The sequence below is a fragment of the Dipodomys ordii genome, unplaced genomic scaffold (genome assembly GCF_000151885.1).
Source record: "Dipodomys ordii isolate 6190 unplaced genomic scaffold, Dord_2.0 Scaffold17, whole genome shotgun sequence".
NCBI lineage: Eukaryota > Metazoa > Chordata > Mammalia > Rodentia > Heteromyidae > Dipodomys > Dipodomys ordii.
The window spans coordinates 5,693,647-5,718,476 of NW_012267233.1; the positions used below are offsets into that span (position 1 = coordinate 5,693,647).

Consider the following 24,830-nt stretch of genomic DNA (forward strand, 5'->3'; position numbering starts at 1 on the left):
TACTTTATTATCTTATTTAATTTTAACAGCACCTTTATAAAGTTGATACTATTATCCCTGCCCTTCATTTTGCAGATGAGAAAGCAGATCTTAAAATAACTGCTCATTCAAGGTCATCTGATAGCAGGAACATAGAGAAGAAAATGATGGAAACAACAGAATGAGAATAAGCAATTTTTGCTCCACTTTAACCAAAAGGGAACAATCCATCCAGCCTTTAAAGAGGAAGAAAGATAGGAATATTGATTCTAGTCTTACTAGAGTAACAGACTAGAATTGGGACTTGCTGAGGATGAACAAGTGACTTTAGGAAAAATCTAGGGATCTTATTTCCACAAGATGTATTTTGTATTGGTACTAAGGATTAGAATCCCAGGTCTCACACTTGTTCATCTCACACTCTATTATTTGAGCCACTCTGCAAGTCCTTGTTTTATTCCAGTGCTGGGGCTTGAACTTGGGCCTTGGGTGCTGTCTCTGAACTTCTTTTACTCAAGGCTAGTACTCTACCACATGAGCCACAGCATCACTTCCAGCTTTTTCTGAGTAGTTCATTGGAGATAAGAATCTCACAGACTTTCCTGCTGAAGCTGGCTTTGAATAGTGATCCCCCATCTCAGCTTCCTGAGTAGCTAGGTTGACAGGAGTGAACTCTTTTTGCCTGGCTTCTGCTAGTCCTTTTGTCTTGGTTATTACTCCAAGGTGGGTCTGGACTGTGATTCTCCTATTTGTTTTCACTTTGTCCTTAGTCGAGATGCCATTGGTTGAGATGGAATCTTACATTTTATGCCTGGCCTAGCCTCAAACCATGATCCCCTGATTCCTGCCGCCCAAGTAGCTGAGATGACAGGTTTGAATCATTGTGTCTGGCTTTCACAGTATGTTTGTTTCCATCTGAATTTACAATGCTTGGGAAGATCCTTTTTTTGTTCCCCACTGAAGATTAGAGATTGTCACAAGTCTTGAAATTCAAGATGAAGAGCTTTTTTGCTACATAGAAAGTCCTAGGCCATTAAATCATTGCTTACTGGGTGTATATGTTTATAGTGTTGGGGGGAGTACTTTGAAGCCAAAGCTGATAAATCATGACATCTCCAGTGCTAGTTCCAGTCTTTCCTGAAAGATTATTTCATTTTTTGAGAAAAGTTGTGAATTGGAAAGTTAAAGGATTAGTTTTTTTTCTCTCCTCTAAGAATAGTGAAAAGAAAAAAGGAGAAGTTGGGAAATATGAAGTTATTTATGTGCTTTTTCCCCCTCTAATCAGCTCTCATCTCACTGAGTCTGAAGTGGCTGTCTCTCCTTGTAGTATGAGGGAAACATTGGCAATGGCCTTTCTGTTTGAAACCATGCTCCGGTCCTCATTTTTGATGTGTCTACGTATAGCATTTTACCTCCATTGTGGATTTGACAAGCAATATGCTGGAAGGTACTTCTGGAATGTTTCTTGAATGTTTTTTTAACCATATGCAGGACTGTACATGGCTGGAAGTGAAAGGAATTATCCTATCACTACTGGCATTCATTTTGGAGTCTATGTCCTCTAAGTGCCTGGTGTGACTTGTCAGAAAATAGTGTCTTGGGGCCTGGGAGAGTCAGTGCCTGAAATGCTCTAAAAAAGAATGAACAGTGTTCTGTATCTTTAGGTCTCAGCACTCAAGATTAAGGTGTAGCAATGTAGTAGGACAAGGCTTCATCGGTGTCAGGAAAAAAGGGAATGTGGTGATGGATAAGAGAGATATAATTTTAGCTCTTGAGACTTATCAAATCTGGGAAATCAACTTGGAATTCTGCTTACATCAGTGGTCTATGTAATCCATATATTAGTTGTTCCCATGCATGGAGCAAGGTCCAAAAGCAGTGCTTATCATGTTATGAAAGTCACATCACTTGCCTCAAACTATATGTGTGTGTGTATGTGTGTGTGTGATTTAATCTTAAAGGAAAAAAGATCATTGCAAGCCTCCCTACTTGACCCAACTTTCTTAGTTTCTTCTTGCTACACAGACATAAATCCTTCTCCCTTTTGACACTACTCCAAAAAGACTTCCAAATCTCTCTGGCTCCAGTCCTCCATCTCCTGATCTTGCTCTCAGTTTCTTCATCTCTTCTTTCTTTTCTTAGGGAGGACCAAATTAACTCCATCTCTGCTATTTCCACCTTGCTATTGTTAATAACTAACCAGGGAAGTAAGACTTCGAACAATCACCAGGGCCTTCTCTGCTTAGAAGGCTAGGCCATATTGATATATATTTTCTCCTCATGTCTCCCCCTCTTATCCCACATCCCACCTGCTGCAATGTCTGCAACTCTTTGTAAAGTCCTTCTAATAAGCCTGAAAGTTCTTTGATATTTAAGATGTCTCATATTTTACAAGTACCCATGCAGTGCTATTATTCTCCAAGGGAGTCTCTCCATCTTTATTATTATTTTTATTGTTATTATAAGGGTGATATATAGAGGGGTTCTAGTTATCTAAGTCAGGTAAAGAGGACAGTGTCACCCCTTCCCTCACTCCTCCTTTTTTCTTTTGTAGTTTAATGCCCTGTGCTATTTCTATCTGTTGTGGATACCTTTGCTGACTACATAGTTGAGTGAAGGGGAATTGGCTCGGCTTCCAGGGACTACAGCCAACTGTCCTCCTTTTAGACAGGATGGCCACTTCCATCATCCTGGTGACAGTCTTGATCACTACAGACACCAGAGCAGAGCTGTAGAACATGGAACTCCCTGTGCTGAGCCACAGTGGGCTCAGGGCATGATGAGCTTTTCCGCTTCGGCCAGTAACAAAGTTCATATGAAAACCAGGGGGATGCTTCCATGCATCTCAGTTTCTGAAGGTGCTGTGGGAAACAAGTTGTTCTATGAAACGCTACGTATTTTAGCTTTGTTTTAAAGAATAGAGTGAAGATTTGTGACAGGTGATAGAACCTAGAATGAATCATGAATCGTTCAGAGTAGACCAAAATCATAGCCTAATCAGCCAGTTGGTCTGTGGATAAGCACATGGGACAAACTTTCTAGAACATTCTGGCTTAATATTGGTCTCATTTGGGAACACTATTAAATGAATTTATGAGGGTGTGGGTGAGAAGAAGAATTCAAGTTAGTTCTAGAAGGCATATTGTCTTTATCCTCTAATTTCTGAGGATTTTTTCCTGTTAACCTGATATATTCCTATAAGCAATATAATCCTATGGGATATGAATGCACACTTCAATGTTAGATAACCCAAGAATCATATTCCACATAAAAGACAATAGATATTGAGCAATTAACCTCTAAGTGCCCCATATGCTCATCTGAAAAATGGGTATCATAATAAATAAACTGTAGAGGTTCCATAAACATTAAAACAAACTTGTTAAGGGTTAAAATTATTCTGTAATTTTATTCTATTGTGTTCTCATATCTACTCATTCTTTAGAATAAGTTTGGTATCATGCCTAGAGATTCTAGGCAAATTCACCCAACAAATGCAACAGATATAAGCAGTCATCTAATAGCCGGGTAATCAAAAGCTGTACCAATTTAAGTAATCAATTAATCCATTCATGCAATAATTTCCTCTTTATTCCTTCAAAGAAATTGTATAGGAGTGTTGGAGAATCAATGCTGAAAGAAAGATTGCTTCAGGAGCTAGCAGCTAAAGGTGGAGACAGGCCCTACACTCACAAAAAAGAAGCAATTAGAAAGAAACATGAGACCTGCTATTTTGGAGATATGAAGGGAAGATTATTGAAATTCAACAGAGAAAGCCTCTTACTAGGCTTTATTGAAATCAGGAAAGTTTCACAAATGAAATAATGAAGACTCATACTTGAGATAGACTTAGGGCCATAAAAATGAGAATGCTATATAAATAAGGTCTGATCTCACTGGAAATGTTAAGTTTTACTAGGATTATTTGTATCTAGGCTAGTATCTTAAAGCCTACATATCCTTATTCCAGAGTACTTACACTGTAAATAAAATACAAAGCTTTTGAAATCATGCACCTATGAATTCAACTGAATGATTTAATTGTTTAGACTTTAATTTTTACCTGCTTGGGAAAGTGTGGTACAAGAATATTTTTTTCCAAAAAATCCTGTTCTGCATATTATTCCCTAAATTTCAACATCTTTTCAATTGTGAACCATTTCTGAAAAGTCAACAACCAGCAACAGTGTGACTATTGGTTCATACCATGAGCCTTAACCATGTTGTCATTGGCAAATGAAGACCTTTGGATATACAAGAGTGAACTACAGGAGTTGATTCTGCACAACCTCTTGCTTTCTGATCTATCTTTTTCCAGATTAACACTATAACTTCCAAAGCTTTGCATTTTGTTTTCTGGCAAAGAAAGAAACTAGACTTGATATCTTTATTTTCTCTGTCTACCAACCCACCCTCTTTTTAAAAAGTTGTATTTCAGTTTTCTTTTCCTTAACTGTGAACTCTTTTTTCCTTCAGATTCAGAGTGAGAAGTTCACATGGGTGAGCATGTACAGACACTCACACAACCACACAGACACATACACCACACAGACACACATGTGGAAGAACACGCTCCATCTACCATCACAGCTGTCATGAAACGCAGGGGCTTTAATACAGACTTTGCTGCTCATCCTTTAGTTGTCTGCCAGGTTTCTGCTATATTTCATTCTTAACAAAGCACTTAGAACTGTTGGTTTGGGACTCTTCTTTCCGTGGTTAATTTTCAAAGCTATCAGTGCTGGAAACTGTAGAAAATCTGTGATTTTCCTTTCTGCCTTGTCCTATGAATGGGCATGTGAGGACACCTGTTAATTTTGGATGTGGGGAGGGAGAGAGGTACAGAGAAAGAAATTAAATCACATTGCAGGGCAAACTGGCTTTGGTAGTCTTTTAATGTGTAGGTGTCATCTTTACCCGGCTTTAGGTTTGTTAGTCAATTCAGTGGAGCCATTTGGGTATAGCTTTCACTTCTCCCTGAGGATCTTAGGGACAGGGTTGCCTGATAGTAAGATATATTGGCTGTTGAGTCCATTTGCCTGGGTTCGTATACAGACACCATTGTTCATCAGCTAAGTTAATTTTGTGACCCATGAGCCTTTTCTTGACTCACTTTTCTTATTGCTAAAAGAGGGTACATGAAACATACTATACATGCATTAGGTTTTTTTAAATAAGTTTTTTTTATTGTGAAAATGCCATACAGAGGGGTTACAGTTACATGAGCAAAATAATGTGTACATTTCTTATCAAACATTGTTGCCTCCTCCTTTGTTTTTCCCCTACCATCCCTGCCCTCCCATCTCCACAACTATATCCTCCCCCACCAAAGTTGTAAAGTATGTTTTTTGCCATAGCGTCTTGTACATCTCATTGTTTCAATGGGTCCACCTGTATCCCTATTTAAACAATTTGTTTTTTCCCTTCCCTTCCCCAAATTATACCAACATAAAATACAGTGAAAACAGGGGTTATACCGTAGTTTGTTGGGATGATTAAATGAGATAATATGAAAGAGTGCTTAGTGTGGATTCAGTGTCACTTTTGTGGCACAGAAGTGACATATCACAGGAAGACAAGCCACAATAATAGCTTGTTCCAATTTTAGTTCCATCAGAAATTTGGTATTTGGTGGAGAAAGCACTGATGAGTCTCAGCAAGATTTTTTTTTTCCTTCCAAGTAACTCACATTCTTTCTGGAATTTGTTTTGACCTCTCCTCTGACTTTTCCCTAAAGACCCATCTCTAACCACCACTGACCTTCACCCACTGCCCTGCTCCCATTCCAGAACATGGGAGTCACTCTGTGGCTTCTGTTTGCACACCAGGATTCTGATGCAGAGATCTCATGGCCTAAAAGCTGATCCAGGTTGGGATAAAAACCCCTGCTTAGAAGTCATTTCTCAGTGCACACGTCCAGTCAAGCTCTCAGTGCTAAATTCAATTCTGTAATTATCTCCCATTCTTTATAGTTTATGGATCCTTTTGTTCAGTGTTTATATTGCACAGTTGGGAAATCACCTCGGATCATTTTTCTTTTTTCTTTCTCAAAACCACAGAGATTTCTCCTGTGCAGGCCATTGGCACACCTGATAGAGGCTTGTTCTTAGTGGTTTGAGAGGATTTAGGTGGAATTTCCATACCAGTGCTAAAGATAGCCTTAGCAACACCAAAGAGGTCCTTGTGAAATATGTGATTAGCACGTACCACAGGAATTAATAATTCTCAGGCCACTGTCTTGAGTTGTAACCACATTGTTTTTGCAGGGAAATTGCTCAATTCACACACACACACACACACACACACACACACACACACACACAGAGGACATGAAGAGCTGCATTCTAATCAGAGAATGCACTTCATTTAAAATTCATATCCCAACGTGTACTTAGATATGCATGTGCTAAGTCACTCGTGAGTGACAAATTATGGTAATTTCCTTGATAATTTGATCCTCATTCCATTCTCCAATTCCTGAAAGTCTAAATGAGTACAAAGAAAGAATGCCATCTCTAAAAATAGCTTTAAATATATTTCCCCCAGAGTCAAGAATAGATTTTTTTAAAGAAATGTAATAATGATTCAGACGTATCATTCACTACCAAATATATGTTATCATCAGACATTAGATGAACTTTCTTTGTAGTTTTCTTCCATTAAACAGTAACTTTAAAGCCACCCTGCTAGCTTGCTAGATTTTAGTAGGTCAGCATACACACCAAAAGTGTATTAAGGTGGACTGTTCTCTGTATTGATTTTCCATGGATCTGCTAAGGACTCCGGGCAATTGTCTGCGAAGGGGGCGGGAGGCCCATACATGATCCAGGTCATGCGCATCTAGCCAATTTGTAAGACGATCCCACCGCCCAAAGCCATCAGCAGTCCTTAGCATAGGGGCACACTCATGCATTCCTGTCAAGTCATCTTGTGAAAGACTGCCTGCTTCCAGCTTGGCTTGGATGTGCAACCTTAATAAAACTCACTGAGGTCTGGGAGAAAATAGCAGATCTGCAGCAGATAGGGTAGAGGAAAGGGGCTAGAATATGTACACGCAGCTGACTCGGGCAGGCTCTACGCTGCTGCTGCACGGTTACACAGAGAGGAAACAATAAATCTCAGCGACTATGCAATAAATATCTCAAGTTTTAACGAAGGAAACTCTCATTACAGTGAAATAAAAAGAAATTATACGTTTATGTAACATTTTAGAACAAAGCTAACAAATGGCTAGTTTCCTATGATTCTTCTTCCAACGTTTGCTTTGAGGAGGCAAAACAAAACAAAACAACAACCACCAGTCAAACAAGCAAGCAGTTTTACCTGAAATAAAGAGCTAGTGTAAAGGTCAGAAGAGAAGGCGCGAGTTTTGCGGGAGAGGCACGGAAGGCGAGCGCGGTGGCTGTACCATGACAGTTTTCCTTTCCTTTGCTTTCTTCGCGGCGATTCTGACTCACATAGGGTGCAGCAACCAGCGCCGAAGTCCAGAGAACAGTGGGAGAAGATATAACCGGATTCAACATGGGCAATGCGCCTACACTTTCATTCTTCCAGAACACGACGGGAACTGTCGGGAGAGTACCACGGACCAGTACAACACCAATGCTCTGCAGAGAGATGCTCCACACGTGGAAACGGATTTTTCTTCCCAGAAACTTCAACATCTGGAGCATGTGATGGAAAATTATACTCAGTGGTTGCAAAAAGTAAGTGATTGCTTTCAGTTTCTAATTGCACGGGAACTTGGCTTTACTTCCACACGCCCCCCCACCCCTTTCTCACTCTGCAGGGGACTTGAAAGAGTTCCTGGGGGAGGGGGGAGGTTGGTTGGAACTTTTGTGTGTTTACCTTTTGCTCCAGGGAGGCAGTGTTTGCAAATGCAACACTTCCCCCCCCCTCTGACTTTCTGGGTAAGTCAAGGTTTCCGGGCTTGTGTAAGTCTATGAAATGTATGTATGTATAGTGGTCCTTCATTTGCACGTTTTATGACAGCTCTAACCCTTAAAAGTGTTTCTCCAGCACACTGACTGTCAAAACTCAACTTGAAAGCAAGCAAGCATGCACCTTGTGAGTAAGTTGATAAAATCAAACAAATGAAAAAAAAGGTAATAGTCAGTTAAGATCTAATTGATTTTATAGCAAAATTAAAGTTACGCAGCTAGAATGGGAAATCACAAAAATGTTTATCCCCCCCCCAACCTTTAGTAAAGGTAGGGTAAAAATTTTAAAAAGTTTTATGATATTTGGTTGGAGAGTTTATACATATAAACGAGGAAGCTGTTAATTACATAGAGTAGTAGAATAGCAGAGGACTTTTTTTGTTATATCTGTCATATATTTCTTCTATTCTTGTGGCAAAAAAAAAAAAAACTCAAGGAGATAAATGTTAATGTGCCATTGTCAGGAAAGGCTTGTCTACCCACAATCAGAGTGTCAGAGTGGAAAATGAGCCGGTGGCTGCTCATGAAGTGCACCTGCAGATCTGGGCTGAAAACATTGTCTGCATGGATTCCTACTGGAACTCCTTCACTGCACTGCTTCCAGAAATAGTGCCATCTGTGAGTCTCAGTTTCCAGATGAATGTTAATGTGTACTAGGTATTTCTTTTAATCCTAATTTTGAAAACTCAGAACTCATTATTTAGTTATCAACTTAACCACCAAAAGTTTTTCTTGAACTCTACTCATAATATGATAGTTTCTGAAGCTCATTTTCTGTTTGCTCCATTCAGTTGTATAATAAGTAATAAATGCATTTCATTGGCTGTGTCACTAGAAGGGTGGCAGTGTCTCCATGTGTTTCTCCTCAGGACCTTTGCTAAGCTATGTGGTGTATTTAGAAGACAATCCGGTTTCTTGAAGGTAGTCTGTTAACACAGCAAGCCTTGTAAGAGGATAAAAGATAGGCAAAAGACAAATGCTCTTTTTTGTTCCCGCCTGGTCACACTTGGGTTGGTGCCTGCTGAATCACGCCTAGTTAGAGCTATTCTACTTTTGTCCACTAGGGACTGAACTAAGATCACTGTTACTTTGTTTGACACATTAACTAGGACTTGGTGGTTCTAAGTTTCCAAACTTGGAATTGCACTTTATCTTCCTATTGAGGACTACAGGTGGAATAACAATAGGTAGGCAAAGAATAGAAAACAAACAGAATTCTTCAGTCTTTTGATAATTGTAGCTTAATTTTAAGGCACTATCACAGCATTAGTTCACAATAGAGTAATGGGGTATCTAGTTTCTCTTTGGCAAATCCTATTTCCACAGTAAAGAAATGAATTTTATCAAATGGCTTGTCATTATTCTCACTATTCTATCCATGTGATTTTACTGAGAATTCAATCATGAGAAATCAGCCTAGATTCCTCCAGGGAGATACAAGGAGAGGAATTTAGGCCTACACTTTAAATGAACTATTCTAGCAAAACTGTAGTGTTTTATTTGTTCAAAGCATACAATCAACATTGTGATGTAATCATAGTAATGCATATTTTTTGTTGCTATGTAATTATTTAGCAGTGACAAGGTAAATACATAATTCAGCTGAGCTCAAATCATGTATTCATTTCATATGTTAATTTATCTTTAAAATAAGCTTGATTATTGTTGGTATTGTTCTTGGTCAGTGATTATGGCATAGCTTTCAGATTATAGCCATGCATAACCAGTAAATTGTTCTTCAGTCATATCAACCCTTGCAAGAATAAATCAAGCTGAATAGATGTTGAAAATTGTCCCAGTTGGTGTGAGTCAGAGCAGTTTGGCTTGACTATTGTCTGCTTAAATTTGCATATCTTTTGTCATTGTTAATCTGATTGGTTGGAGGATCAAGAAACCAAATAAATGCATTCATGAAAGCACTTGCTTTCATAAGTTTCCCTTAATTGAAGGTTTTCTTCACTGGGAGTTCTAAATTTCATATAATATATTTATTTTGAGTATTCAAATGGACATATTTTAACTAGAACTGTTTAGAATATTTGCTTCTGCAACTTGAACCGTTTCTATTTTGATTCAATAAATAGCATTTGCTATTGGGTAAGAAGTAATGAACTGCAGAAGTTAATACTATCAGTGTGTGTAAGTGAAATTAATCCATCCATTTATTCAATGAGATAATTAATCAAAACACGATGATAAGTATGCAGCTCTTAGAATTTCTGTCTAGACAGTTTTGCTGCAGAGTAAATGTACATTATCAATGCAAGATGAAAATAAGTGTAATTTAAATTCTCCTCTGTGAACACTGGTTAAGTATTTTTTTTATAAATATTCTTTGAATGGTATTGGCCTTTACTAGAACTTCATGAGATTTATGCTCTTAAAAAATTTTACTCCAAATCTTCTGGTCTTGAAACTGAACAGGATAAGAAGCAAGGTATTCCAGGAAGCGGAAGACTTATTGGTCACTATAAGTAATGGAATTGTTGGGACCTGATCTCTTGACATGATGAATTAAATTTTAAAAGTTGAACTTCCCATGATAACTTATTGGTTAACATGAAGTAGGTTGTTACACTATCTTGACTTGTCTGATAAAGAAAAATAGGGTAACTAATATGCTTAACATCACAGTTTTATTGTGTGAATCATGTGGGTATGTGTCTATGATAAAGCCCTTTTCAGAATTACTAGCAAGCAAACATACCAAATACCTGAGAATGACTACACATGTGGTTACATGACAATAAATACAAATGGCCTTTGTGTTCTGTCCTTTCTACCTTCCTATGACAGAGAAAGGTATTGACTAACATCCTTGTCCTCTCCTACATGAGCTATTATTTTCTCCTCTCCATTATTAAAAAGTTTGTAAAAATGCATATTTAAAATATTCATATGTAAATCATATGGTATTCCATGATTTGAACAACCTTAGAAAGTCTGTTTAGCTTTTACCAAGTATTTTGCTGGCTGGTGATGGCACAATAAAAACCAGAGAGGATACTCTTAAATTTTTTATAAGTGGAGATGTCCTCAATGAAATAAATAGAGAATTAATGGTTTTAATCATTTATCTATAATTTTGATTAGAATACACATATACACACATGCACATATATTATGATTTATGCCCAGAATTGCCAAGAAAAGTTAGTGGAAATAATTTCATTTAAGTAGGGTAATGGGGGCTGGGAAAGTGGCTCAGTGGTAGAGTGCTTGTCTTGCATGCACAAGGCCCGGGGTTCAATTCCTCAGCACCACATAAGCAGAAAAAGCCAGAAGTGGCACTGTGGCTCAAGTGGTAGAATGCTAGTCTTGACCTGAAGAGCTGAGGGACAGCGCCCAGGCCCATAGTTCAGGCCCGATGACCGACCAAAAAAAAAAAAATTAAGGTAATGGAAATGTCCCCAACAACTTGATCTGGAAAATACAAGGGAAGAACCTAAGAATCTACATTAACTTTTCATCCAATAAGTAGTATGTTTGCTTGTTACATTTTAGAATCAAGAGATTCAAGAAGAAGAAAAAACAAAACGATAACAACAACAACAACAACAACAAAAATAGGAGCTAGGCAACTGAAGCTATCTAACTAAGCCTTAGGGAAGGAATTCCCTTCTGTCTCCATTGATGAATTTTGGGTTTTAGAGGATGTTTTAGTAGATGCTTTTCCATGTGTGATGTTGGTCTTCTTAGCCCTGGATCTAACATTTCATTTGGAACCATCTTTCATATGAAATAATTGGTTTATCATAATTGAGAAGAATATGAAGATTTCTTTCCTTAAATCTTATAGTTTCTCATTATACAAGAATAAAATCCACATTCCTGACCATAAGGACTTCTATGATGCTCCCTGTCTCTGTCTCTGTCTCTCTCTCTCTCTCTCTGGCCTCAACATTTACCACCTTCAAAGGACATTCCTGACTCTCAAATGGCATTACCTTTCTTGTGATTTCTCCAAGAAGCAAGCTCATTCCTGCCTCAGGCACTTTAAAAGCTATTTACTCAGCTCAGAAAAATTCTTTCTCCAGCTATTAGCATGGATGGCGCCTTCTCACAACTGAGGTCTTCATTGAGTGGGAAGTCTTCTCAGAAAGTTCTGGCATCATTGCCTGCCACTTGCCCACTCTGCCAAGTGACTTGATAATACGTTGTACTGCTCAATTGCTTCATGGCATTTACTGCTTTGTGACAATATATTACTTACTGTTTGTCATAGTATTTATTCTGCCCCCTCCTATTAACAATGTGAACTGCTACAGCAGGGGCTTTGTCTAGCTCATTGGTGCTATGTGCCTCATACCTGGAGGCATTTATAACATACAGTGGAATAGTGGGACCACAAAACATATCTGTTGATTGAGTGTATATTGTACAAGGTTGAAACCATGTGTGTATTAGTTACTCATTTTTGTTGATGACTTTCTTTATTCTTTTGGCTACAGAATGAGTATTTTGGAACAGGCTAAAATGTAAATGCCAGAGGACACAGTTGAGCCTCTGTATCTGCAGATTCTACTTCCATCAATTCAACCAACACATACAGAGTTTTGTATTATTATTCCCTGAATAATATGGTATGACAACTATTTATATGGCATTTGCATTTAATTAGTTATGATCATCTAAAGATTGTTTAATATATAAGGTAGGATGTGTGAAGGTAATATGTAAATTCATCTTATATAAAGGACTTGAACATTCACAGACTTTGTGGTGACCCAAGTGTATAGGGAATATCCTAGAATTGATCCATCCAAATACACCAAAACATGACAAATTTTAAATGTCCCAGAAGAGATTAGCTATAAAGATAAAAAAGTTCAACAATATTCCATATATTTTCCTTTTGATATGTAACATGGCAATTTATGATTAATACTCTGGGTTTCCATTCTCTATATCTAGTCAGTAAAATATTGACCTTTGGCCAAATCTTGCCTGTCACCGGAGTTTGTAAATAAAGTTTTATTGGGACAGAACCACAATCATGTATTTACTTGTCCTCTATTACTATCTTTTTCCCTATAAGAACAGACTTGGGGGTTGCAATGGAGACCAAATGGGAAAATCTGACTATTTCCCAAAACAGTTAATGACTCTTGCTCTCTATCACAAGTGGAATTAGTGTATTAATATTAGGACCACTAAGATAAACTGTGAGGTTGGTTGTGTGGGAAAAACATTGTCCTCCAGGAGGCCCAGTAAGCATCAGGTCCATGCCAGTTGGCTGAGAGCCTGACTAAGCCATTTCTTGGCTTGGAGTCTGGCATGCTGTGTGGCGAGATTTTTAGAGCAGTATAGACAGGGGAATTTCATGTCTTTTCTTCTCCCTGCCTCTCATCACTTGATCAGAGAAGTAATCCCATTATAGATACATGTAAACAGAGAAAAACACCTGATTAATAATGCAGAACTTTAGCTGCTGAATAAAGGAGTCTGAGCTACAGGGCCCCTCATTTTGTAGATTGTTTCATTTTGTTGTGTGACATTAGTGAAAATGCTTGACCAGAGACCGGTGGCATTCTGCATTCTTAGCAAAGGGTCTTCAACACAGCCTCTTGCATTCCATGTGTTTGGAAACCTTTCTCCCTCCACTATATTTGCTAAGCAAGAAGTGTAGGTGATGAGAGGGAGGAGAAACCAGTGGATGACTCAGTGATCAAATATGGGGCATTATTAGCCCCTGTACTCTAACTGCTAATTTAGGAAGTGTAGTTTCATTTTTCCATGACCTCTGTGTAGACACATGAGCAGCCTTTCCCTAGACCTTGTCATGTACCTTTCTTCCCCCCCCCACACACAAGCTATATTGTGTCATTTGCTCTGATGCATAACACTAATTACATTCTGAGTCACCCTCCACTTTCCTTCCAATACAAGATTATCTTTTGCAGTGAAGTTGGGAAATTCCAAACCCCCCTTTGGTTTGAGCCCCATAGTCTGTGGGAGGGAAGACCTCTTAGCGTTTAACCCTTTTTACAATGTGTACAAAAGATGTGCCCCTCTGCTATCAAAGAGTTTCTCAAGAATGAAGCACTCCATGAATTATTTGGAAGCTGTTTACATGTTGGGTCTATACCTGAATACTCTTCTCTAATTCTTACATAGAATCTGTCACTTCTAATATTAGAAGTGAGAAGTTTTTCAGGCTTGTTTGGCCTTGGGTATATACCCAAATAATCTGAATTTGAAACAAATAAAAGTGATGTCCTACTGTACCTAATAATGTCATTGATAATGCATTCCAATCATTGCAGAATATTACTATTTTTAGTAAATAAAAGGCGAGATAACTGTTGTATTTACATTATACTAGATGACTCTCTAGATCATTTTCTACAGGTGTACATCAGAATGCATTGCTTAAATTTGTGTTGAATTACTGAAAGATGGTGCAAATTAGTGCAAACATCAAGATGTATATGAAATAAGTCAGCAGCTGAAATATGAATGAAATAGAATAATTGAATTCCTTGAATCATCAGTAATATAAACATGCAAGCCACCCAACTTCTGGCATTAAATATGTGAACATATACATTTATATAGAATTCTGAGGATAATTTTGAAATATAATGTATCTTAAAGTTTAATGACACATGGCTTAATTCGCTAGGAAGGAGTGCCCTTTATAGGTTTTATTTCTGATGATGCACAAGTTAGAACACTGGACTCTAAAAATATTGCAGATTTTCCATTTCCTGAAAATAATTAAGTCTCTTAAAGTCCCAAATTACATTTCCCGTCTAAACTGTTAAAGATAGTTCCAGGATCTTGTAAAACATTTTAACATTATTCTTGCCTTTGCTATTAATATACAGCTGACTAGATTGAAGTCCAATGGGTATTTATTGCAGCTCAAGAACTGCTGAGCTCAGCAGTTCTTGGCATCTACCTTTTCTTAATTGTACAGATAAAATATGCAGGGAATTGTGTCCTTATGACTAATGTCACCAGTCGTACTTCTTTTTTTCTTTCTTTCTTTTTCTTTTCTTTTTTTACTTTATTTCATTTTATTGGGGAGAAGAAGGGTACTGGGGTTTGAGTAAACAGATGCTCAATTATTTGAACCATGTCCCCAAGACATTTATTTGGTTTCTTAATAATAAGAATGGAGCTATCAGATGACAGTGGGTTTTTAAACAATATTTATTGAGGGGCTGGGAAGGTGGCTCAGTGGTAGAGTGCTTACCTTTCATGCAAGAGGCCCTGAGTTTGATTCCTCAGCACCACATAAGCAGAAAAAAAATAGGAAGTGGTGCTGTGGCTCAAGTGGTAGAGCGCTAGCCTTGTGCTGAAGAGCTGAGGGACAGAGCCCAGGCCCAGAGTTCAGGCCCCACAACCGGACCCCCCCAAAAAAATAATTGAAAGAATGTATATATTTATTTAGTAAACGGAATTCAGTATTTAACAAGTTGAAATGTGTTTAATATTTTTAATAGATGAGCTGATAAATTTTAAAAAATGTGCTGCTGGGAAGAATTTTGTGTAAGTCTTAGGAATATAGAACTTAACAAAGAAAAGACTAGGCAGAAGCTTCCTGTGTCATCCCAAAGCAAGTGATGGGTCTAGAACAGATCTAGAATGAGATCCTGCCCAGGACCCACTCCACTGTGTATTTCCCAGTGGTGTTCCTCAGGGGACCCTCTTGTACCAAGTAATATAGCTTCAAATAGACCACATTAGCACTTAAGAGAATGAAAGGCAGGGAGGTAAGTTACTCACCCACCCAAATTAACTGGTGGGCTGGTCTTCAAAAAATGTTGCGCTAGGTGGGGCGCCAGTGGCTCATGCCTGTAATCCTAGCTATTCAGGAGGCTGAGATCTGAGGATCACAGTTCAAAGTCAGTCCTGGCTAGGAAGTCAGTGAGACTCTTATCTCTTAACCATTAGCAAAGAGGAAGTGGTGCTGTGGCTCCAGTGGTAGAGCACGCCCCTTGAGCTGAAGAGCTGAGGGACAGCACCCGGGCTCAGAGTTCAAGCTCCATGACTGACAAAACAAAACAAAACAACAACAACAAATGTTGAGCCAGATACCATGGCTCATGCCTGTAACCCTAGCTACTCAGGAGGCTGCGATCTAAGGATCACGGGTCAAACCTGCCTGGGCAGGAAAGTCCGTGAAACTCTTACATCCAATAAACTACTTAGAAATAGGCGAAAGTGGTGCTGTGGCCCAAGTGGTAAAGCGCTAGTCTTGAGCATGAAGAGGCTCAGAGACAACACCCATACCCTTAGTTCAAGCCCTAGGACCACCAAAAAAAAAAAAAAAAACAGTTGAGGAAAAGTTGAGATCTACTTCTATTTAGCATCATAATAACTAATTCACAGTTAATCCAGGAGCAGGGTGTATAATTTAACCTAATTCCTAAATCATCATTTATATACTTTATGTTTAATTTAGGAATATGTAGTGATTGATGATTGCCTAATATTGCAATTTTCACTTTAGAAAGAGTTCCTTGTTAAGCTAGCCAAAGATAATGGGAAGTAGGCTTCTTGATATTTTCAAATCTTTTTTCCTGGCATGTTAAATTGATTTAGCTAACCTTTGTTTTAAATTCTAAGTACATGACACTTACTAGGGACAAGATTCTAAGGACTGCCATTTTCTTGGATGGTTAGTATTGTAATGTGGTAGTATTGTAGATTTTGTTTTAATTCTTGTTGGGAAGATTAATTTTGTCACAACTAGAGAAAATAGTCTCTGAGTCTAGTTTCCCATACACACCTAAGCCCTGGACCACAAATTGCAGAAGAACAATCACATGAGTTTGGTACCACTAATTCTATTAGCTTTGCGGGCTTTCCCCCTTTCTTTGGTACATGAATAATGCAAAGATATTTGATATACCAATGGAGAGAAGTTCCCACTCTCCAGCTTTAACATGGATCTATTATCAATTTCTCACAATAAGCAATCTAGGAGATTCTTTTTTTCTGACTTACAGTGGCTTGACTTTTTTCCACACCCCACTTGGCTGTTTGTACATGGGGACCTGTGAGACTTTAAGTCCAGGAAAAAAAAAAGAGAAAGAGAGGCAGTTGTCAGAACTGGAAAACAAAATGATTCAAAGAGAGTTTTCCTGCTGTGTAATCCTTTTCATTTCTCTTCTTTCCTCTGCTATTGTTTTAAATAAAGTGTCATGAGAGCCTCAGCCTAACTGCCAGGAAGGGGAGCACTGAGAGGAGGATAGGTGAGAGGGAGACAAATGATGAACAAGAGCAAGGGCTCTTCTGTTAATGGGCTGGGGAGGGGGCGGGGCCACAGCACTGTCAGGACTGCTCCCGGGACCGCAGTGTGATCACGGGACTTCACAATGCAGGCAGGAGTCATGGAGCTAAGCATGAACAAAGGCCAAGCTGCCTGTTAGCCAGTTACCTAATCAAATATGCACTGTGTTTTAGGTGGTCTGCAGGATTCTGGGAGGAGGGCAGGATGAGTCCATGACAGTCCCTGCCACTGAGAATCCTAAACCCATTGAAATAGAATGCATTCCTATGTCAAATTTAAAGACTGTATGGGGATACTATACCTAGCGTCAGACTCTGGATTTGCATTCCGACAGCATCACTTTTTTACTGCGTTACCTTGGGCAAGTTTCTTTACTTCCCTGTGCCTCAATTTGCAATATTGAGGCAATAATAGGGCAGGTTTATTGTGAAATAGAAGTATAATTGACATAATTTACTACCCCCAAATTGCTAAGTACCTATTTTAAATATTATTTGGGGCCATCCTGGATTGGAATTAGGTAACTATGGAGCGCTTTCAACAATTTGAACACTTTGTCTAGACCCTTAGAAGAACTTTACGAGTACTAATTTATTGAATACTTTTGCAGGCCAATATGAGGTAGGTAGTATAATCATTGCTTTATTTGACAAAGAGGGAAACTGAGGCACAAGAGAGGGAGTTACTTTTCTAGGCTTCCACTGTGGCTACCTAGCAAAGCCAATACCCCACCCAAGGCATTCTGACTCCGTGAATTCTGCTGTTAATCAGCCATGGAATTAGATCTAGCGACTTTAGCCTTGTCTTCTCTTGTCAATTTATACACCATGAGTCTGTCATTCAAAAGCTTTTGCAGCCATCTCTGTGTTTAATCCCTTAATTCTTTCATACTAAATGAGTTTCCCCTTTCTCAAGTTCTGTTTTTAGCTAGCCATTTGTCCCCACCCCAGCTCTAAATCCCCATGGTTAAATTGGCTGTGGCAGCCGGTTTTTTCCCCCCTGCCTAGTGAAGTACAATAGCGGATCCTCCCCGCCCTTCCACAGGTCTGTTGACAGACTAGGCAATCCCATGTCGGCAGTGTCTTTTGTGTGTCTCTGTAGAACCACCATCATCCAGAAGTTACAGAGCTTAACTGAATCTATTTATCTAAAAATTCCTAGCCCCCCCCCCTTACGATTGCTTTACATGGAGTGAAGCTGTCCATTTTAAACATCTACTCAAGTTAATGACCTCTCTCTTGGATTTCTCTGCAGACATCATGTTTGGAAACGCAAGAACACATTCTGGAACTTAAAATATTGTTTTGCATGCACTTTCTTTTGTAGGTCCCGCAGAGAGTTGTAAAAATGAGAAGAAATGCGTTGTTTCTTTAGGCAAAGCCCTCTTATCTCACTTCCTATTTCATTTATCATTGTCTCTACTAATTAAACTATTTCTGGTATTTTGATCTAAAGTCAAGAACACTACTGCTTACTGACAATGTTGACAGATGTTTCTTCTTCTGATTTGAGTGTCTGACCACTCAGGGGCTGGGGCTGTGAGGGCTTTGCCTCCATGGCTTATGGGGCATCAACTGAAGATGGGAACACTCATGGCTGCACTGACTGCTCCGGTCCCTTCAACCCATTCTTCTTTATGGAATCTCAAAGAGGAGATACAGCAACAGCAGGTGGTGACAAAACAAAATTCAGTTATACTTTTTTTTTCTTTTTAAACACTTGCTTGACCCCAACTCTCTGTTGAATGCTGAGTGTTACCATGTGAGGCAGGTTGGCATTTTAAGTGTGCAGATGGACTAGGATGTCTATGTGAATAGATGCATGCTTCAAAGCCCAAGATATCTGGAGGCTACTATTTGGTCAGTGAAATATAATGGTGTTTTTGAATATTAGGTACCCTTTTCTATTTATCAGGAAACTATTCAATCAGATGTAAGGATTTATTCCTTCACCCTTTCATCATTTCATCTTTACGTATTGTATTTGCTACATTTCTTGCTTTTGGAAGAGGTAACTAATCATATAAAAATGCATATTAGCAGAAGCTGGGCAATGACCTTTTATGTTTAGTTTTGCAGCTTGCACTTTATGGGACACATGACTGCAGTTTGATTTCATTTTATTTATATAATATCTTATTTTCTGCCAGTGAATTTGCTATTGTTTTGTGTGTGAATAAGTAATTTTATTTGTAGAGAATGGATACTGGAAGCTGTCACAAAAAGTATAATTTAATATTCTAAGAAATATGTTTAGTAATAATCAGCAAGACTATAGATAAGTAAAAGCATTTTATGCATAGTAAATATTACCAAATACATTTTATGAATATGAAAATTAAGGGCCATTGAGATCAAATAGTGTTTGTAAGATTCACATTTAGGTGCAGGTGCAAAATTTGAATGACATTCTGAGGGTTAAAATCTGCAGCTATTCGTTAATCTTGCTCATTTGGATCTTATCTTCATGAATTAAATTTTGAATGGTGGAGAGCAGGGAATATTTTTACATGAATAATAATTTCTTGTAAACTTTTTGAAATAAATATATAATAGCCTTCTCTATCAATCAGAATCATTTTCCATAAGCTTTTATAAGGAAGCTGTTATTTTTACAGTTCCATAGTATTCTTCCTTTTTTAGAATGTTTTTTTCCTTTTTAAATAAATAATTCATTGCTATTTCCACATTTTTTCTCCAGAAAATGAATTACTTAGACAAATGGTCTCAAGTTGACATGAGTATACAAATAAAGATAATAATTTAAATATTTTATCTACATTTTTATTAGAAAAAATGCATTGTAGTGATAGATTTTATTTCTTTTAATTAAAGAGTAAATAGGAATAAATATAGTTAATAGAGATATCCTTTAATATTTCCATATTATAATTAAGGTCATGTTTGTGGGTTGTTTTTTTGGGGGGTAGAAGGGCATCATTCTTGGCCTTTACAAAGATTATGAGACATATGTGTTTTGATGTAGAAGTGTTCAGGTTGTAGAAGTAATTCCTGAACTCAGAAAAAAAGAACAGAAAATTAATAAAGACTTCTAAAAGCGAAACTATCAATATGGCTTGGCTTACTGACAGTCAAGATAAACTAATTAATTTAAGAGACCTTTCTCAAATAGCTGATTAAAGCTGACAGTATAAGTTGTTATCCCACACTCAGCCTTTCACAAAGAAATCACTTAGCTGAGAATAGAATATATACAAGAGCCAAGAAGTCTATGTCAGGGAGATGGGGAAATTTGTATCTTGAGACCATTATGTTTCTTATGGGACCAAAGCCTATGGACTTTGAGTACACAAATCAAACTTGTATAATATGCGGGGCAAAAGGTCACTATAGAAATGAATTATCTTGAGCATAAATTATCTCTCTATATTCATACCCTACTATTTTGCAAGGACTTCCCTTGATTCTAATTTTGAAAAGCATGGCCTAAAAGATATCATAAACAACTTAACCTTAGAGACTGTATATTTTTACTTAAACAATTGTTTTTATGTGACTCTTGAGGATTGAACTCAGGACCTAGGCACTGAGATTTTGTGCTCAAGGCAGCTACTCTCCCACTTGAGCCACAGCTCCCTTCTAGCTTTTTTCAGTGCTTAACTGGACATCAAAGTCTCATAGATTTTCCTGTCTCAGCTGGCTTTGAACACAATCTTCAGCTCTTCACCTCCTGAATAGCTAAGATGACAGGTGTAAGCCACCAGCACCTAGCCTGAGCCACCAGTGCCTGACCTATTTTTACAGTTTTATGTTTCAAATAATTTACCAGATACTTTGAGAATCTCTCTTTCTGTCACAAAGAAAGTAACCACATGTGGAAAAGAAGCTTATCATGTGTTCAATTCTTCACTAACCCTGGGCATTTGAGAAATCAATGGCAAGGAAGTGACTTTTTATCAGTAATACTCACAGTGATATTTCTCCACTCATTGGGTAGGAGTGTATTACATTTCTGAAAATCTCTGTGTAGATTTTTAAATGTAGAACCTAAATATACCTGTCATTTCTGAGTACAATAATGACACAAAGAAAATCCAGTTTTTTAATTTATCAAGGTAGAAAGAACATGTAGAATATATGACTAGAAGTTAATGGTGTCCCATATTTTCCAGATAGTTATAGTAACACCCTGTTCTGTCACCCTCTCATAAAATACCTCCCTTACCTTGGATCATCTGGTTTCATCTCATTTATTATGACCTTCCTATTGAAAGGCCTGAGTTTCCATATATACTTTGGGGCTCCTATGTTGTTGGAAGCCAGAGCTAGAGCCATGTTTAGCTCTGGTTAGCAAGTCACCATATTTGAGTCCTCTTAGTGTCTAGATGTGTGCATAAATGAGCCTTCAACAGATTCTAATCACCAGTCATTAAGTTTCCTCCAGATTTAGTCAAATCTCTGGACCTACTCCCGTTCTACTTTTCCTGAAACTGTCACCTGTAAAGTCTGTGAGCCCAATGCATATAATAAAATTAATTGTTTTAAGAAGCAATGAGTTGAGCCAACAGTAGTGACTGAATGGTCACCATGTTCTTAGGCTTAACATGCAGGGCTTACTACAGTACCCATCACTGTGCCAATCCTTGAAGGACAATGCACTCCCTAGCTTCTAGAAGCTTGTGTTCCAATAGCCTGTGTCATTGTTAGCATGAAGTGTTGATTCATAATCTAATTGTGTATTCCATTCTCTATTGTTATTTCAGTTTCATCTAAAGTTATCAAGATTCACTAGCTGTGACTTGAAGATAGCATGCTATTTTTTTGTTCCTTTGAGTAAGAATTTCTTTTTGTCAGTAAATTTTTTTCTACCTTCCAAGTAGTATTTGTAAAAAGGCTCCAAGAACTCTGGGTAGCTCAGAATTCCTTAAAACCAAAATGATATACTATACATAGGTTATGTAAGTCTTCATGATTACCCATTTTATGATCTTTCTGGTTATTTAACAATTATGAAAAAGCTCAGAGAATTCAGATTTTGAAACTGTAGTCATGAAACTATTTTATTACTCTACACTACTTAACCTGTCATGTTTAGCTATAAGCTTAAATCCAGATGTTCACGAGAGCTGTTCCTGAGCATGGCTGACTGGTAGTCTCCCAAATGTAAAATGAGTTAGCAGCATCTGTTCAATTCCCAGTGGTTTGGAATTCCTGCAGTAAAATCTATACCAGATTCTCCCCTTCCTAACTAATGAGGCTGAATCTGGACTTAAATGAAACAGGTATAGGAACATTCTTTAAATGTATGAGGTGTTTTTGTTCATTGCATATTGATTGAAACATTGAAAAATGGTATATGAGCTAATACAAAAAATAAGAATTTTTATATTCTTCAAGTAACCCAACTTCTGGGAACTCATTGTCAAGGAAAATAATTCAAGAGGGGGGGAACAATTTAGGCAATCATATTTTTTACAGCTATTATAACAGAAGCTTTGAAAGAGATAAATGGATGGACAGGTATAAACCAAGTCCTATAACTCTTTCTTAGGCAGTAGAATTCCATACAGAAGACATTTGAAACCTACTGTAAAATTTTTATTAGAGACAGACATAAGCAGTAATCATGGTGAGTAAATGGGTTTAAATGCTATAGTTGTAATATGGAAGGATGAATGAATGACTCAAAGCTGGGAGAATAATTTGCACAGCCATGACACTCTCTTAAAGTAATAGGAGACAGGAAAACAAATGAAAGAACGAGGAATACGAGTCATCAGGTAACAGGTAGCTTCCACGAATAGAATTGTAATTAATTTGGCTAACTAATTCAGATGTCTCCCTTGAAGATCATACTAAGAGATTAGAACTGGGTACATATGAGAGTGTTTTACTTAGGTAATAGATACCATGAAAATGCAAAAAACAATTCTTTTTATGTTTTTTGTCATAGAGAGCTGGTAACTTCAGGTAGTTTTCATGATAGTTCCCAATATTGTGTAAGGTGTTATTGACTCAATCCCATCATTCTAAATGAAAAGAGAAAAGAATAATCTTAGGCTGCTTTAAAGCTTATTAACTCAAATAAAGAGCTCTTTTATGTCCTCCATATCTTTGTATATCCCATGAATTTTCAGATTTTTATCATATAAAATATATTATGGAAACTGGTAAAATTACTAACTGAGGCTTAGATAAAAAAATTCGAAATTATTCTTACTTGTCCATTAGGCAAGACATGTGCTAAACTGTTCTCTTGGTGTTATATACACATGATTCATATATAGAAATTTTTGTTTTACATATATCAATATATATTAACATATATAGCCTACATCAGCAAATGATTTTATTCTTTTAAATCTGTCTGATTCTTGCAATTTAAATATATGCCATAGGAAAAAATATAAAGCTTCTTGGTTTTATTTTGAAAATAAAGACAGTAAGCATTTCAATGAAGAATCATTTAAATACAAATAATCTAACCAGAGAAGCCATAAAATGAATTAGGTGATATTCACTGGCCAATATGTCTCATGTGTCTCTTTTTCTTTTAAATAACACAAGTCTAATTTTGTGTTTCCAACTGGCTCATTACACATTTGTGAGCATATGTGTTCTGCAGTAACTGTGGCATGTTCTTCAGCACTTACCAAGTGGGACCATGCCTTAGAATGTATTTTGTGACTTTATAGAGCACAAAGAGATTCCTGGTTAATATTAGAAAGATGCATGCCCTTGTAATTCTGCAAGCTTCAGATAAAATATGTGAATAAAAATCTGGTTCTATGAAAACATGATCCCATGTTTGCCATGCGAAAATAACAGTCTTATAACATGGACCATGTGGATGTTTGAACAGACACATATTTATGTGTAGAAATAACAAGCATTCATTGGGAAATTCACATCTCTCAAGAACGCACACTCTTCTTAAGTTCTCATCACTTATATGAGGTAATTTTTTTTTTAATTTGTCAGTTGTGGGGCTTGAACTCTGGGCCTGGAAACTCTCCCTGAGCATTTCAGCTCAAGGCAAGCACTCTACCACTTATGCCTCAGCACCACTTCTGGTTTTGGAGATAAGAGTCTCACGGACTTTTCCTGCCAGGGCTGGCTTGGAACCAGGATTCTCAAATCTCAGCCTCTTGAGTAGCTAGGATTACAGGTGTGAGCCACCAGCACCCAGCTATATCAGGTAATTTTATTCAGGCCAATAACCATAATCCCTTGAGAGCTAGAGACTTCAGGTCACATAATTACCAGTGCTTGTAGTACTGAGGATGGGGAAGCCACTTACATTCTTTATGATGGAAACATAAGTGGAGCAAAACAAGAAAGCTCCAACTAGTTTTCTTTAGCAAAACATTGAATGAAAACACTTGCCAGGCTTCCTTCTCTTGTTACATGGAAAGTCATTTTATACGGCAAAAATATCTTTGTAGATGTGTGCTAACCTGTTTGTATGAATGTGTGTAGTTTTAGTTTCATCACGTGAGGGATTGTTAATTGTGAAGCAAGCAAGACGATTTCAAACTTCTTTTTTTCTTTATTATTGTTTATTTTATTTTACATTGTTTTTATTATTATCTTTAAGTAGTTGTACAAAATACTTGCCATTTAACAGAGCAGTTTATGAATATAATGCATCTTGATCAATGCCACCCCTTTCAACATTCTCAACCATCTCTTCCCAGTCAACTTCTT

General features: G+C 37.5%; 1 protein-coding gene across 2 annotated transcripts in view; it reads left to right on the forward strand.

The window, feature by feature from the left end:
- Positions 1-6,825: 6,825 nt before the first annotated feature.
- Positions 6,826-24,830, forward strand: part of Angpt1 (angiopoietin 1) — a 222,895-nt gene continuing 204,890 nt past the window's right edge. For both annotated transcript variants that reach the window (XM_013012411.1, XM_013012412.1), the window contains exon 1: positions 6,826-7,685. In XM_013012411.1, the coding sequence (XP_012867865.1) occupies positions 7,389-7,685 (297 nt within the window). In that variant the 5' untranslated portion in view covers positions 6,826-7,388. The remainder of the gene's footprint in view (positions 7,686-24,830) is intronic.